General features: G+C 38.6%; 1 protein-coding gene across 2 annotated transcripts in view; it reads right to left on the reverse strand.

The window, feature by feature from the left end:
* Positions 1-15,224, reverse strand: part of Ogdh (oxoglutarate dehydrogenase Nc73EF) — a 54,476-nt gene that overhangs the window by 18,492 nt on the left and 20,760 nt on the right. Inside the window, exons 5-16 of one of the 2 annotated variants that reach the window (XM_080265371.1) lie at positions 14,222-14,344; positions 13,568-13,700; positions 13,049-13,136; positions 11,823-11,969; positions 11,273-11,452; positions 11,007-11,187; positions 9,676-9,785; positions 8,995-9,165; positions 8,333-8,582; positions 7,389-7,549; positions 2,967-2,984; positions 910-1,185 (exon numbers count right to left, since the gene is read on the reverse strand). In XM_080265371.1, coding sequence (XP_080121497.1) covers positions 910-1,185; positions 2,967-2,984; positions 7,389-7,549; positions 8,333-8,582; positions 8,995-9,165; positions 9,676-9,785; positions 11,007-11,187; positions 11,273-11,452; positions 11,823-11,969; positions 13,049-13,136; positions 13,568-13,700; positions 14,222-14,344 — 1,838 coding nt within the window. The remainder of the gene's footprint in view (positions 1-909; positions 1,186-2,966; positions 2,985-7,388; positions 7,550-8,332; positions 8,583-8,994; positions 9,166-9,675; positions 9,786-11,006; positions 11,188-11,272; positions 11,453-11,822; positions 11,970-13,048; positions 13,137-13,567; positions 13,701-14,221; positions 14,345-15,224) is intronic. The other variant, XM_080265370.1, reaches the window with a different exon arrangement.

Genomic DNA, 15,224 nt, shown 5'->3' on the forward strand with positions numbered 1-15,224 from the left:
ATTCTGAAGAGGAAAGCAGTCAAGAGAACCATATATTGCCAAACAATGGAATATCATACATAAGTTCTCACTACATTCACCCAAGAAAGCTTATTACTGAGAGAGGACCACCAAGCTGAGTTCTGAGAAAGCATCTGCAACAGGCAAAGATCTGTTAATGCACAAAGATATATATACCAGCATCCCAACCACCACATGCAATGTGCACCACACCTTCTAAGCCATGGAAGGAAAATTACCAGTCCAGTCTGTGTAGCATCCATTTTACTGTTGTTATTTTTTTTTTTTTATCTAGTAAGGAGGATTACCTGATAACTAAACAAGCTTTATACATCAAGTTAAAAGTGTAGAATGTTTTGCAAGTCTGGATGCACCATGCCCTCTTTGGTATAGCTTTGATGGATTCACTGTTACACTGAAAATGAAAAGGTTTGATGGAAAAAGGGTGTATATGAGCAAATATTTCAAGCAAACGCATAATAAACAGAGCAGAAGTCAAAGGAATAAGAAGTGAAACTTCTGACTGTGGAATAATGACTTACAGAACCCTGTTACTTCTGCTGAAATTTCATTAAAAAAGACATACAGACATCCTAAAAATACTAGATTACAGATGTACTATCAGTTTGTGAATCAGCTATGGTTATATCAACATGATACTGAAAGATTCATGAATGCAATTAGAGCATTAATATATATTATTCTCCCTTCAAACTTTCAGTAAAAGGTTACAGAAAATCAAAGGGAACCTTATACTTAAGTAGCAGACTGAAAAGAGGATGTCTGCTTACCGTATCTGTAGGATCCATGTCATGTCTTTGACAGGATAAAGTCAAGCCATGTAATATGCTGTACATGCCAGTCTGATAGTGCTCTCACCAAAATAAGAAGATGTAAACAAAAACCTACCATGCCCTCCATCCCATGGGGCAGCAGCATAACCAAGCCAGTCTGCCGGATCCACTTGGACTGGCCAGAAGAAATGAACTGGTCAATGATGCACTGAGCTGTGTTATTGAAGTCTCCAAACTGTGCCTCCCAGAGAACCAGAGCATTAGGATTGGTCATGGAAAACCCAAGCTCAAATCCCAAGACAGCATACTCCGAGAGGGATGAGTTGCACACGGTGTAGGGTGCCTGATCTGGGTACATGTTGGCCAGGGTGTTGTACTGGGACTTGTCAACCTGTTGGAGGATACCATACATGATCAGACAATGTATGTGACCTGGGGCTGCATTCTCATCAGTTAAGGAGGCCTAGCAGTCCTTCCTTACCACTTTATTTCTGCAAAGGACATGTTAATATTCTCTTGTATGTTATTTAAGCAACCTATGATGCTATTATAAAGGCACAAAAAACACATGTGTAAGCAGTAGGGTGTAGTATGCAAAATAAACTGCTATGGAAAAGGAACTAGAATGCCTCCTTAGCAAGAATTTAACCCCTCATATCAGAGCTGTGACTGTTAATGTGGAAGAACTATATAAACATATGGAATGTTATTCTTTGAGAAGATATAATGGTTTCTACCTGATATAAGCTAAAAACCACTGTATTTTCTCAATACACATTTCCATATATGGGTATAATTATTCCTGGTAATCTAATTTGTAACTTACATTTACAACAATAGTTTCGTCTTTTACATAAATATCACAGTTATAAACTTTATCAAACTGCAAAACACCAAGATTGAAACTAATGATGTATTTCTAAATATTTACAAATAATATAGTGCATACTCGTGAAAACCATAACACACCATAGTTTATAAGAGATTTCCAATTTCATTTTGCTCCTACTAATGTGCATCACCACTGCTTGATAGAGGCAGAGACGAAAATAGGAACTAAAACAAGTTAAATATAAAATTAATCCATCATCACCAACGGCTGTTTCCAGTAATACATATGCACACACACACATACTCACCCATCACATGTCACTAACTTCACTCCACTAGCTCTGGTTAGGATGCTGGGTCTACAGAAAACATGGCATGCACACACACACACTCACAAAAAATATAAGAACATTAGAACATGACTGAAGGCATGGTAATGGATTCTGAGTAATGGCAGGATAGGATTAGTGTTACTGCAGAACAGTTTGTATGTAATTAATACTGAGTAAATTTCATGAAGCAGATATATGAAGCCACAGAAGTAACCTTTGGGATTAAGCAGGTTTATACCTTGATATTTAAAACAAAATACAACATATAATACAATAATGTTTTAAGTAACGTTTTACTTTTAGGGGAAAAAAAATGAATGCTAAAGAAAGTTTTACCTTTAGCATTAATGGTAATGTCAGAACTGTTTAAGATTTACGGTATTAATTTTCAATCAACTCCACACCAACATCCAGCAAAGCAATGTGGCCACTGCAACTCTCCTAGACAACTGTGCAATCTGTATCGCCAAACACTCACTACAGCCACAGAACTTAACTACTTATTATGCCAGAGACATTTTTTACTGGGCTATTTCCACATCTTTTTCCAGGGGATGGGGAGAAATACTGTACTCTAAACTTGATTTTTTTTTTCGGTGTAAAAATGCACACTGGCCAAACAAGGTACATAGTAAGGAATGAACTATAAGAAGCTAAGCAGAAAAACACAAAGTTAATTTAACAGGGAAGGATAGGATGGAGAGGAGGGGGGGGAGGGGAGAAGTGCATGGTGGACAGGGAAATTTGAAATGAAAAATGGATAGTGCAATACATGACTCACTATTGAAGTGAGGATTTTCAAGTCTATGCCTGAGAAACATGAATAACATGGAAAGTAAATAGGCCAGGAAAAAAAACAGAAGAAACAGAAAAAGATAATCATGTGAAAGAACCAGAGAAGTGTAAGAAGAACTGGGGTAAAAACTGAAGGATTTAGGAAGAAAGGAAAAGGATGAGGAAGAAAATGGATATGGCTGAGCTAAGTGGAGGAGTTGTGTGACCAGCTTACTGGGGTGTCATTTGTCATCTGAAAATACCAAGGAAGTGTTATATGCAGCGACTGACAATTATGAAATCAGTACACTCGGAGACAAATGTTCGCCAAATATTTCATGTCTTCTACTACTTACCTCTGTTGGCAAATATTCCTAAGATGTAATAGGTTTGTCATGTATCTCTGTCCAAAGATGATGTTCCCTAATAAGATACATTATGGGGGAAAGTTTTACTCGTAGATGTGCCCTAACTGTGAAATAGATGCAGTGGAATAATTGGCGAACTTTTGTTCCTAGACAGAACATCGACTAGAGCAGCACACACAAGGATTACTGCAATTAACTATTCTAATCAATTATCAACATTTTTCAATACACATTACTAATAACCTGATATTAAATATTAGTTCAGGACAAACCAGTATTGCAAAAACTGCTCTAAAACATGACACCACTATTAAACAAACAATGCATTCGCAGCTATGCCATTTAAATCTGCTTTGTACTGATCAAAACAAATAATATAGCTATATTACATCTACATTAATGACATTCTTACAGACAGCATTACACATTCATTACCAAGTTGTTACTAAAAATAGATAAAAGAGCTGTTAATGACAATGCTGTAAAAAAAATAAATAAAATTAAAAAAAATAAAATTCCGATTACCAGCCACATGATGATGCAGCTTACTGGCTACAGAACATTTAGATACGCTATAGTACACTTCATGTACATACAGTACATGTGTAATACCATGCACACATTCACTCACTCACTCATCCATGCATGCATACATGCACATACACTCTCACACTATCATCAACTTGACCCTGTTTTCCCACCTAAGGACGGGGTGTGGTAAGATCTAAAAACAGAGACAGAGAAATTACAAAAGTGGGACAGCAATAAACAGAATACCCAGTGAAATGGGTCAACCTATCATTAACACAACACTCCCACCATTCTCTCATAATAATTCACTTTGTTTATTAAATACATCTACTGTGTACTCACTCAATGCATTATTATTTATATTTTTTACAGTGCATGGGACAACCCTGCAGGGGTGAAGTCTTGCCAGCAGCTGATGGGTCTGCCTGACCACAGACTAGGGCTGATCAACAAAAACAACACCACAGACATTACCAGACATAAAGGAGCAAGGCAGGAAGGGTTATGAATTATCGGTCACTTGTCAAGCACAAAAGTGGATCAAAATTAAGGCAAAACAAATTATGAATCTTGGCTGTCACTACCTAGGCTACAAAGCAGAACTGATATGTATGTGAGTTAATGGCTCACAAAATTCTATTTTACATATTCTCAACTTCTACTTTTACACATTTTTAACTCAAATACTTTAACTGAGTGAGAGGAGTACAACTGAATGTGGAAAAGTGGAGAGAAGGCACTGGCAGCTGAATATGATAACATTTGGAATTTTCATGGAGTATACATGGAGTGTATCATTAGTATGATAACTGTGTGTGTGTGGTGTGGCAAGAACAGACTAAAGGAAGGAAAAAACTTGGTGATACTTTGAGGTTGAAAGAATAATAGAATAACAAAAGGAAAATGTGGTTAAGATATTGTGCCTTGGAGAAAGCTGAATACTAACACACCATGACTTGAATCCAAGATATGGCTGGAGGTTTTTTACATCACGTACAAAACTGCAATGGGTATATAAGGTAGTCTCTTACATCTTCCATGATCTGAACTAAAACAGCCTTAGCTTGGGCCATGCCACACCTCAGGCCTTTGAGGTCCCATTAACAGTAAGAGGATTGCCTGTCACCTTAACCATTCACTCTCATTGTTATCCTGGACCTTATTCCTACCTAAGGATGTGGTGAGGTAGGATAAAGAATCATCATCATCACCATCCAGACCTCCTTTCCCACCCTAGGGCGGGGTGAGGGGTAGCAGCATCCAGTCATCCAAAGTCTGCCCAATTCAATGGGCCACACTTCCGTTCACTCATCATTCAACCCCACAGAATCCTGGCTCCACCTGATGGGCCAAAAAGTTTCACCACATACTGAAGCTTAGTATACCTATCCGACAGAGTTGGTACGAACGCTGTTACATTAAAGTGGTGTGCCAAATCCCTGGTCATGCGTTTCTCTGCACAAAAATAATCCAGCCAGCTCAATCTCTTGACAGTCCCTTAGCCTTACCAACTTCCATACCTCTTTTCCTCACACACTCATCCACCATACCTCTCCAGATTCTCCTTGGCCTACCTCACCTCCTCCCTCCTTCAAAGTCACTCAGATATACCTTTTTCATCACTCTTCTGTCATCCATTCTCTCCACATAACCATACCATCTCAGTATACTCTTCGATTTTGGTATCCACAGACTTCTTCACTCCGCATCTTTCACAAATCACATTATTCTGTATCCTATCCGCTCTCTGTACTCCACATACATTCCTCAACAGTCCCATCGCCAATGATCTTACTCCTGACTTTTTATTTTCATGTCACACTGTAGTCTCACACCCTTATGTTAAAGATGGCACTAACACTCCTTCATGTAAGCCTCAGGCAGCTGCAACACTCAAGCATTTGTTTCAAGGCCTTCATGGCACCAGCCACTTTCCTTTCATATGTCACTCTACTTTCCACTTCTTTTGCAAGTTTTCCTCTCTCTTCTATCACTGTACCCAGGTATTTGAACTCTCTCATACTTCAGAGTCCTTCTCACAAGCCGTCTCACTGCAAATATTTGATCCACACATCCTCTACCACTCCTAAAAGCCACCCTGTTCATCACTCACTGGGCCTTCTGATAGCTCTCTTACTTCTTCTGTAGTAATTCTTCCATATAACTTCCCTACAACACTCAGTAGACTTATGTAACGAAAATACTTGCACTCACTTCGCCCACCTTTACTTTTGTACAGGGGAAAAATCACAGCCTTTTTCCACTCTACTGGTAGTTTCACTCGTCCATGCCCTCTTTCATATCTCCAACAAGCACTTCATTCTGCTTTCTCCACTACACTTAATCATCTCTGCATACCCCTCATCAACATCAGCTGCTTTCCCATTTTCCAGCTGTTTCACTGTTCTACACTTCTGTGAGTATCACATTTCCTGGGACTGCATTCCTCCTCTGTACAACCCCAAAAGCAATCATGTTTACAGCCACTCTGCTCTCTCCATTCCCACTCATCAGACTTTCAAAATATTCTTTCCATCTGGTCCTTACTTCATCCCCACGGGTTAATAATCTACAGTACTATATACATCCTTCACACTTCAAAAGAGGCAAAGAACTACTAACTACATACCCAATGAAAAAAAGACTACACTACCATCCACCCATCATTCAAGCTCTCTAACTTCTGGCTCCACCTCACAAGCCAGCATCAGCATTTATACATTATTATTTTTCATACAGTTCACACAAATATTAAAGTGTGAATCAATCCACTAAATATAAAGTATAAAGGGTGCCAGTTACCAAGCCTTTCTCATTTGCTTCTCCATATACTGTATACCCCATCCAATGAATTATCCAGTAATTTTTAATATTCCCCTCGACTTTTTAAGCTTTCTCCCCCCCCCCCACACACTCTCTCTCTCTTTACCATAACCATCCACCCTTTTCTTGGCTTACCATTACTAATCCTACCTTCAAATTCACTCACATACCCATTCACCACCCTTTCCACATCCAGTTTCTCCATATGATCTTCACCACCCTTTCTACATCTTCCATCTCCATATAATCATACCATCTCAGCACATGCTCTCTTACCCTATTACCAACGGACTTCCTTCCACTCTGACAGATTATACCATTTCTTATCCTGTCCATTCTATACATGTTTCTTAACAGTCCTTTTCCCAATGCCCTTCCTTGTGGCTTTTCAAACTCATGCCATAAAGACCATGGAGAAATTAAAACAAGAAAGATGGCAGGACCTTTGATAACTGTGCACAGCTTCCTAATGGAAGGTAGTGAAATGATGAGCAAATATTACCATGCAATGTTCTAAATGGTGGACAGCAATGACAAGGACCAGACTGGTCAATGAGAGAGCCTGAAAATCCTTGGCTCTCACCTTTTGATGATAAGGGCTATAGTGTCTCTTCTCATTCTCTTCTCTTGTATTTAGGGCACAGTAATCACAGAAAAATGGCCTACTCAAGTTATACTGCTACCTATATAGGTGAGCTGCCAGTTTCCTCCAATTGTCAATACCAGCTGTACAAAAAATGTTGTGAGATTCTGGAACACATCCATCATACGAGGGCTAACCACACATGACAGAAGAAACTGAGAGAAATGCATATGAATAGAAAACATATGGAATTAATACTCAAAATTAGTCAAGAGGGCAAATTAGGAAGGGAACAGTAGAGTGAGGAATGACAGAGAGAGCTGTACTAAAAACACATTGGAAAAAGTCAAACCTTCTGATGGTGCAGGATGTGATGCCTGTGAGAGAAGGTGCCACGCTCAACATCTTGCCCTGAAAGTCGTACATGTACCCCCTCCTTCAGCAACGATCCAAATGCCACTGCCTCGCCCATCGCCCAATCCACAGTCCGTTCTTTTGCCATGTCCATTCGGCCTAGGGTGCGGTAAAAATTTATTTAGTAGTATGTATATGAAACACTATCGATACGAGCAGAATGTAGCTACTGGCTTTGTAACTATCATTAGCCTACCTTGAGACATCTGTCCCTTTGAATTGAAGTGTCAAATGCACAATACTCTACATCCTTTCAATGGAACTAAAGACTATTTCATATACAGGTACAGTATACCGTATAAATTATTTGTCAATGTTCAAAATCCAACTGATACCCGGTAAAAAGCAAGTTTATTAACTTAAATTACACAGTATTGTGAACCTGAAGCCACAAGCTGAGACTATAACATATCTTTAGTCTTACTCTTTTTTTTTTTTTTTCCCAGCAACTGGTGGGAAACAATGGCTGCATTTAGTCCTTGGTTAATTTTGGGGGGAGGGGGGGAGGGGGCAATCCCTAGTCTCAGGTGACTTGAACTGACACCAACTTCATTGAAAGCAAAACAATAATGATGTTTCATTCTCTACAAATTACTACCCACATTATATCAACTTTAACAGCCTAAAATGGTTAAAACTCCATCCTGACTGGTGAACTGTAACAATGATTTTAACATTAGAACTGGTGTTAGTCATAAAAGTGTTTTGAAAATGACAAGCAGCTGTGGTACTGTATTATTCTGCAAGTAAGCTACATGTAATAAGCTACAAAACTACAAAAATTTCTGCCAAGTTAAGATAAACAAACAATCGTAGAAGAAACCAGCTACTGTGGTTAGTTAGCTGACACATGATCAATGAACACAACGCCCACACACTCACTGTTTAGTATCCTCTGCAATCCACGGTGAATAACAAAATCACTGGCATTCGGAGGGGCACTAGCAAATCGACGACAGATGTGCAAAATGGTGTCCTCATGGATGCCAGTAGGAGAGGCCTTCAGAGGGTCCTTGCCCTCAAAGAACCCAGACCATGGGGAGTCTATCCAGTGCTTGTTAAATACACGAGTTTCCGCCTTGGCTGAATTAAAAGCTTCATCAAGGATCTTCTCATACTTCTCTCGCACCTCCTATATTGTGGGTATGGTGAAGTGTGTTAGTGGGGAATAGGTTTATGTTCTTCCTGTTGGGCTATTATTCAGATACACATGATAATTGTAATAAATGCCCGAGTCAGTTATTGCTAGAATTCCTATGCTGTATAGAGTTGAATAACATCAATTTCTGAGCTAGTACAAAGTACACATAAATGTACTCTCGTTCACTGATTCTCTCATACCTGGAAAGCAACTATGATAAGCATGACCTGACAACACATATAATGACAAACTATACATTTCCTTGTACAATACAATCATAAGATAGGAAAAGTTAAACTAGCATCCGTTCATAACAATTTCTTTTCTCAGTCTCACTTTTGCCTACTTTTTCATTTTCCTTTCTGCCTTCCTACCAACCTCCTCCTCCTCCTGCTATTCATACCTTTGCCTCTTCAGCACTGACAACCCCTTCAGCAACAAGTTTCTCTGCATATAGTTCATTGACTGGTTTCAGTTTGCGGATGCGGTTGTACATAAGGGGCTGAGTGAACATAGGCTCATCAATTTCATTGTGTCCATTGCGGCGGTAGCACACAAGGTCAATCACAACATCCTGCGACAAGAATGACAAAGGCATTAGAAAAAAATTTCAGTTACATAACATTTGATTACACAAGAAGAGATCAAAATTTTTACTTTATGCAGATTCAAGTACTTGTCATCCTAATACTATTTCCCATTTAAAGATGGCAATGGTGGGACGTGTAAAATCTTAGTTCTGCTTCAAACACAAAAACCATCTCCAAGTGGGTTGTGTAACCCAAGGTTCAAATAATCATGAGTCCGATATGTGATGGACTTCTCTCCATTAATTTAATACCTGATCTAAATTATCTCTGGCAAAAAAAGTAGAGAAAAAAAAAGTCTAAGACCAGAATAAAGTAATAATTAAAATAAATAAATAAAGTAGATAAAAGTTGGGGTATACTACTTCCCCTAAAGAGCTAAAACTAATATGTTACAGATCAAAATGCTAAATCTTTTCATCTGGCTGACTAGCTTTGCAATCAATGAGTAGCACATAGTTGTAAACAACATGCACTACTCTGCAGGTGTATGATACCTTATGGAAGGTGTGGCGCCAGTCTGCAGCCACATTACACACATGCATCACAGCCTCAGGATCATCAGCATTAACATGGAAGATGGGTGCATTTACCACTCTGGCCACATCTGTGGGTGAATCACATGACAAAGTTCAGTTCAAGCCAATGACAAGTGAGTGTAGGTACTACTCTGCTGTGATGGAACATTTAAGATATATATATTTAATATATAAATGATGTATAATTTTGTTGTCAGTGGGGGCGCTCACCATCCACTCACTCGATGTAGCATTGCTTTGGGTGTCTGCCCTCTCCTCTCTTCCTTCCTACCTCTTCTCTTTCTTTCCTTCATTCTTTCCTCTTCCTTCTGCTTATGGGCAACTTTACACTTCCTCTTCTGTTTCTCTTTCCATCATTCATTCCTCTTCCTTCTGCCTATGGGTAACTCTACAATAAGTGACAGACCAAATGGTTTCCTGTACACCAGGAAAGCATTTACCATGCTGGGTGGTAACTGTATAACCAAATTATGGAGCCTGGTGATTTAGTGAGTAATTAAGGCATTCGAATCGGACTGAGCCCAGGTTTATATCCAAGGGATGGATGGGGTTTATTGCTCTTGTAATGGCACTCAGGATGAGTGGGGCTGGTCACCCTCATCCTAAATGTCAGGACCAACTTGCCTAGACCCGGGCTCCTATGCTCCTCATAGGGCAACGTAGGCTTGGATGATGGATGGATGGATGTATACAGTATATATCCATCCATCCATCATCCAATCCTGCGTTGCCCCATGAGGAGCGTAGGAGCCCGGGTCTAGGCAAGTTGGTCCTGACATTTAAGATGAGAGTGATATAAAAATGTTACATAACCCCCCCCCTCCCCCTTTCTAAAACCAGCGGAATGTCAAAACAATGAGTTACTGTAAGACAAGACTGATATAACCCAGGACCATACTGTAATAAAAGGCTTAAGAATGCACTGAAAGCTACATAGTGTTTTACTCAAGTACTCCACCCCCCCTAAGCTTTCCAACAATCACAGTACACTGTACAGAATTTTGCAGGAAGACAGATTCTATACACTGATTCATTTCAATGACATTTGTATTAAAAAAAAAAAAAAAAAAAAAAAAAAAAAAAAAAAAGGGGGGGGGGGGGGGTTGCCCAATGATTTCATTCAACTTAACTTAGACTTCTTCAGCCGAAATTGACTAGTCATTACAATAATCACAATTCCCCCCTCCACACACACACACACACGGGGGGGGGGGGAGAGAGAGAGAGAGAGAGAGAGAGAGAGGGGGGGGGTCAACAACATGCCAATACTCAATTACCCCTATGCTTACCAGTGCAATAGGGTGATGACCGAGACATACGAGGATCAGTAGTGAAGCCAATCTGGTTATTGACAACAATGTGTATTGTGCCGTGTGTGGTGTACTCGGGCAGTTCTGACAGATGAAAAGTCTCATAAACAATGCCCTGCCCTGAGAATGCTGCATCACCATGAAGTAACACAGACAGAACCTGCGTAAAAATAATAAAATAAATACAAAATAATTCACAACACAGGCTAAGACATCACATCTTACACAGGTGCTCGACCCCATACCTTGTTACCCTCAGAGTCGCCATGGTAGAACTGCTCAGCCCTGGTCTTGCCCTGCACCACTGGGTCAACAGCCTCCAAGTGCGAGGGGTTGGCCACAATAGCAAGGCGGATGTTTTTGTTGGTCACACGGTTCAGGCGCTCCTGGTATGTGCCTAAATGGTACTTCACGTCTCCTGAACCCTGTAAAAATAAAGTACATAATGCATGTCTCCTGAACTCTATATATTAAAACAATTTATGTGACAAGTGTATACGGTATGATAATTCAAAACCAATTCAAGACTGGTCTGCCTGGATTAAAGGCTTCATCAGTAATTCATTCCCAATTCCAGCTTCACTAAAAAGAAGTGGGATGAGTAGGACACATCGCCACCCAAACCCTCTCTCACAAACAGAGATGGGGTAAGGTAGGGTAGAGAGAATAACGGAAAGAGAAAAAGCAAATGAGAAAACTATCTACCAAGGGTATGCCTAGTGCTTGGCTGATTCACATGTAACCCGGACAGCCTCATTTCCAAATAAATTCTCCCTCTCCCACACACCCACTAACCTCATCACCAGTGTCGAGGCCAGCAAACTGTGTGAAGATGTGCTCCAGTGGTTTGCGGCACACATTTGAGAGCACATTGAGGCGGCCACGATGAGGCATTCCCATCACAAAGCTCTCAACACCCAGTGACGTTGATCGGTCAATTACCTGCATGATGAGAACAATAGTGTCACGTAACAGTAATGCACAAGAAGAAAAAACTAAAAATACAACTGCATATAAGAATATGACTCCTCAATTGAACCATTAAAATATTTTATAATATTTTGGAAGGTTTGTTGGACCCCAAAGCTCACGTCACTGGCCTTCAAGTAATTGATCAGTCTCTAATTACTGTAAAGAAATTCAATAATACCTATATCTTGATCACTAATTAAATTTCATTATATACTATATCCTGGATGGGTTTCTGAATTATATAACTTTTTCCATACGACTGGTAGTACAAACTGGGGAAAACTAGCAAATCAGCTTTGTATGTAAAAATGGAATTTCAATACTCAATTTTCTTGTGCTTACAGTGGATTTCAAATGAATGTCAACAAAGACAACATATAATTAGTAAAACAGGATATAGCAGATCCATGTTAAGCTGGTTTCATTTAGTTTACATCCTAATTTCATCATTTTATAGTGTATGATGAATGAAAGCAGGCTCTTTTTGCAAGGAGTAACACTTCAAGAGTGGGATAAGCAAATTACTGATACATGCTTCTGTCGTCCATTAAGAAAAGCATGTTGAGAGTGTTAGAGTTTAACCAGATGAACCAGACTCTCTGAAGAAGTCTTCTTATAAGTACAGTAAAAGTCCTGTAATCCGAATCGCAGGGGACCAAGAGTCTTTCAGACTAGTCCCCCCCCCCCCAATTTCTGGGAGGGACCTTTGAAAACACTAAAAATATGTACATGATCATTAAATAAACACTTAAAATGATATGGGTTACTGTTTATTAACTGGAAATGCACAGAAGTGTGAGTGAATAGTTGCAGGTAGGTACATCTAAGTCCAAGAGCACGTCCAAGCCAGATAAATCCTTAGATAAAGCCCAGAAAAATTCAGGAAAAGACCAGAAAAATTCGAAAAATTTTGCCTTGAAAAATTCGGAATGCTGAGATATTTGGATTATTGGTGGTCAGATTGGAAGACTTTTACTGTATACTGTGTGTGAGATTAATGTGGAAATATAATAGTACAAAGCTTAAAATACTCTTTTAAAAGCACAAACCTGTTTCATTGCTGGGATAAGAATCTCACAACCCTCCAGGCCGAAACGTTTTTCTGAAGAGAACTTGCGAGCCAAGAACGCCTCAAATCTGAAATTTTATTATTATTCAGTTTAATATAAACTTACAATTGCAACCTTGCAACTTTGATAAAAGAGCAGTACTGTATATTATAGTTGCTGAAGAACCAGTAATAAATATTTCATTCATAACTAAAGCTTCTACTTACTTATTAATCTGATCTCATCTTCCTCAACCTCTTTACAGTCCTCTACTGTCCCCTTTTCACAGTATGCAACATCTCCTAAAGTTTAACACCTTTTGTAAGGCCTCCTTCTATCCAAGTTTCCACTTATTCCCATTCTATTATTACTGAAAATATAGTTCTGAACCCATTCTCAACCAACTATTTTTTCCTTGATATAAGCCATACTACCCCATAGTATCCCGGCCAACCTTAACTACCTTACTCTATTCTGCCTCACTATATTCTCCCTAAACACTACCAAACCATAACTTACCCATGGGATCTGGTCAGGCGCGCCAGCAACAGACGTTTATCTTTATTGTCCATGTTCATGATGCCAGGGGTCTCAAACTTCTGACGGATCCAATTGCACTGTTCAAGTGAATTGATGAACATGAACTCCACTCCTGCAGAAATGAATACACAGGAAATCTGCATGGTCAATACCATCAACTAGTATGTGTGTGTACATACATATATAGATAGATAAATATAGCAATATATTATATATATATACATATATATTTATACATTTATATATATATTTATATATATATATTTATATATATATTTATATATATATTAATATATATAAATATATATATATATATATATATATATATATATCCATCGTCATTTCTATTACCCACACTAAGATGGGGTGAGGTAGGAATGGTCATCATCATCATCATCAACAAAATTAAAAATAAAGGAATGGTCATCATCACCGCCAGCCAAAGTCCGTCCACTGCAGGACACAGGCCTCTCCCACCTTTTTTCACTGATGTAGTCTGTTTCATTTAATCCCAGTGAATTTCCAATTTTCACATCATCACCATCATCATCTCTCACTCATTCACTAACCTCACTCTCAGTAGAGCTACTGAAAATATTTTGGTATAAAGACACAGCATTAAATGAAACATACCAATAGATCTGCAGTAAGCATCCTCAAGTCTCTTGATGATTTCCTTAAGAGGCAATGTTTTCTCCCCTCCACCTACAAATGTCGACAGTGGCAGTTTGAAGGAGCGCTCCATGTCTGATTCATCTGGCGGAAGTTACGAGAGGCTTGATGGGGTCAAGCTGAGTTACAGGAGTACTGTGCTAATTCTGGTTCCTATAGTGACTTCAGGGTACTGTATTCGGACACACTAATTGATGTATAATTTAAATGCTTTCTTGAACTGTTTTTCACTCTCATACTAAGCTGATTCTGGTCTCTATTATGATATGTCACTGTACTGTTTACTGAATATATTTAAATAAAGTACATGTGTATACTTCACATTCAAATGTTAAATACTGAAGGCTGATTTAACTATGGAAGTACTTTAAACATTAGCATCAACACCATTTACAACAAAAATCTATGCTGTTATTTTACATATTTCATTTTATACCATAGTTATATCAAGGTAAAAAAATTCATGTTTAACAAAGCTTTGCAAATATTTTAAGTGAACAGTTATGATATAGTACTTAGCTTCATGCAATTATTAAATCCCATAGGAAAATTTTATCAAACGTAATACACAAGAAATAATACGATGAAGTAATCTAACACTACCCTTTGCCAGACCAAATCACTTCTACTGCCCCATTGCCCACTACTCTCATCCTTCCAAGCTCCAAATTTAAAAAATAAATAAATAATAACAATAATAATAATACAGTAACAATCAATCATTAGGCTCAGCTTCCTTGGTTACGTACTGTATCAGGGAAAAAATAAAAAAATAATGTATGCCATATTATTAAGTGTTATAAATTTACCCAAGTTCATATACAGAAAACAATGGAAAATAAATACTGCACTATGGCACTCAAGACATGCCATGAAGCAAATGAATCTATAACAATGGGGAATCATCATCAGTAAGTAATGGTAAAGGAAATTGGTAATGCATAAATCATTCAGCTTGAACATT

Source organism: Coenobita brevimanus, chromosome 14, assembly GCF_032717465.1.
Source record: "Coenobita brevimanus isolate Jiangsu-jjx chromosome 14, ASM3271746v2, whole genome shotgun sequence".
NCBI lineage: Eukaryota > Metazoa > Arthropoda > Malacostraca > Decapoda > Coenobitidae > Coenobita > Coenobita brevimanus.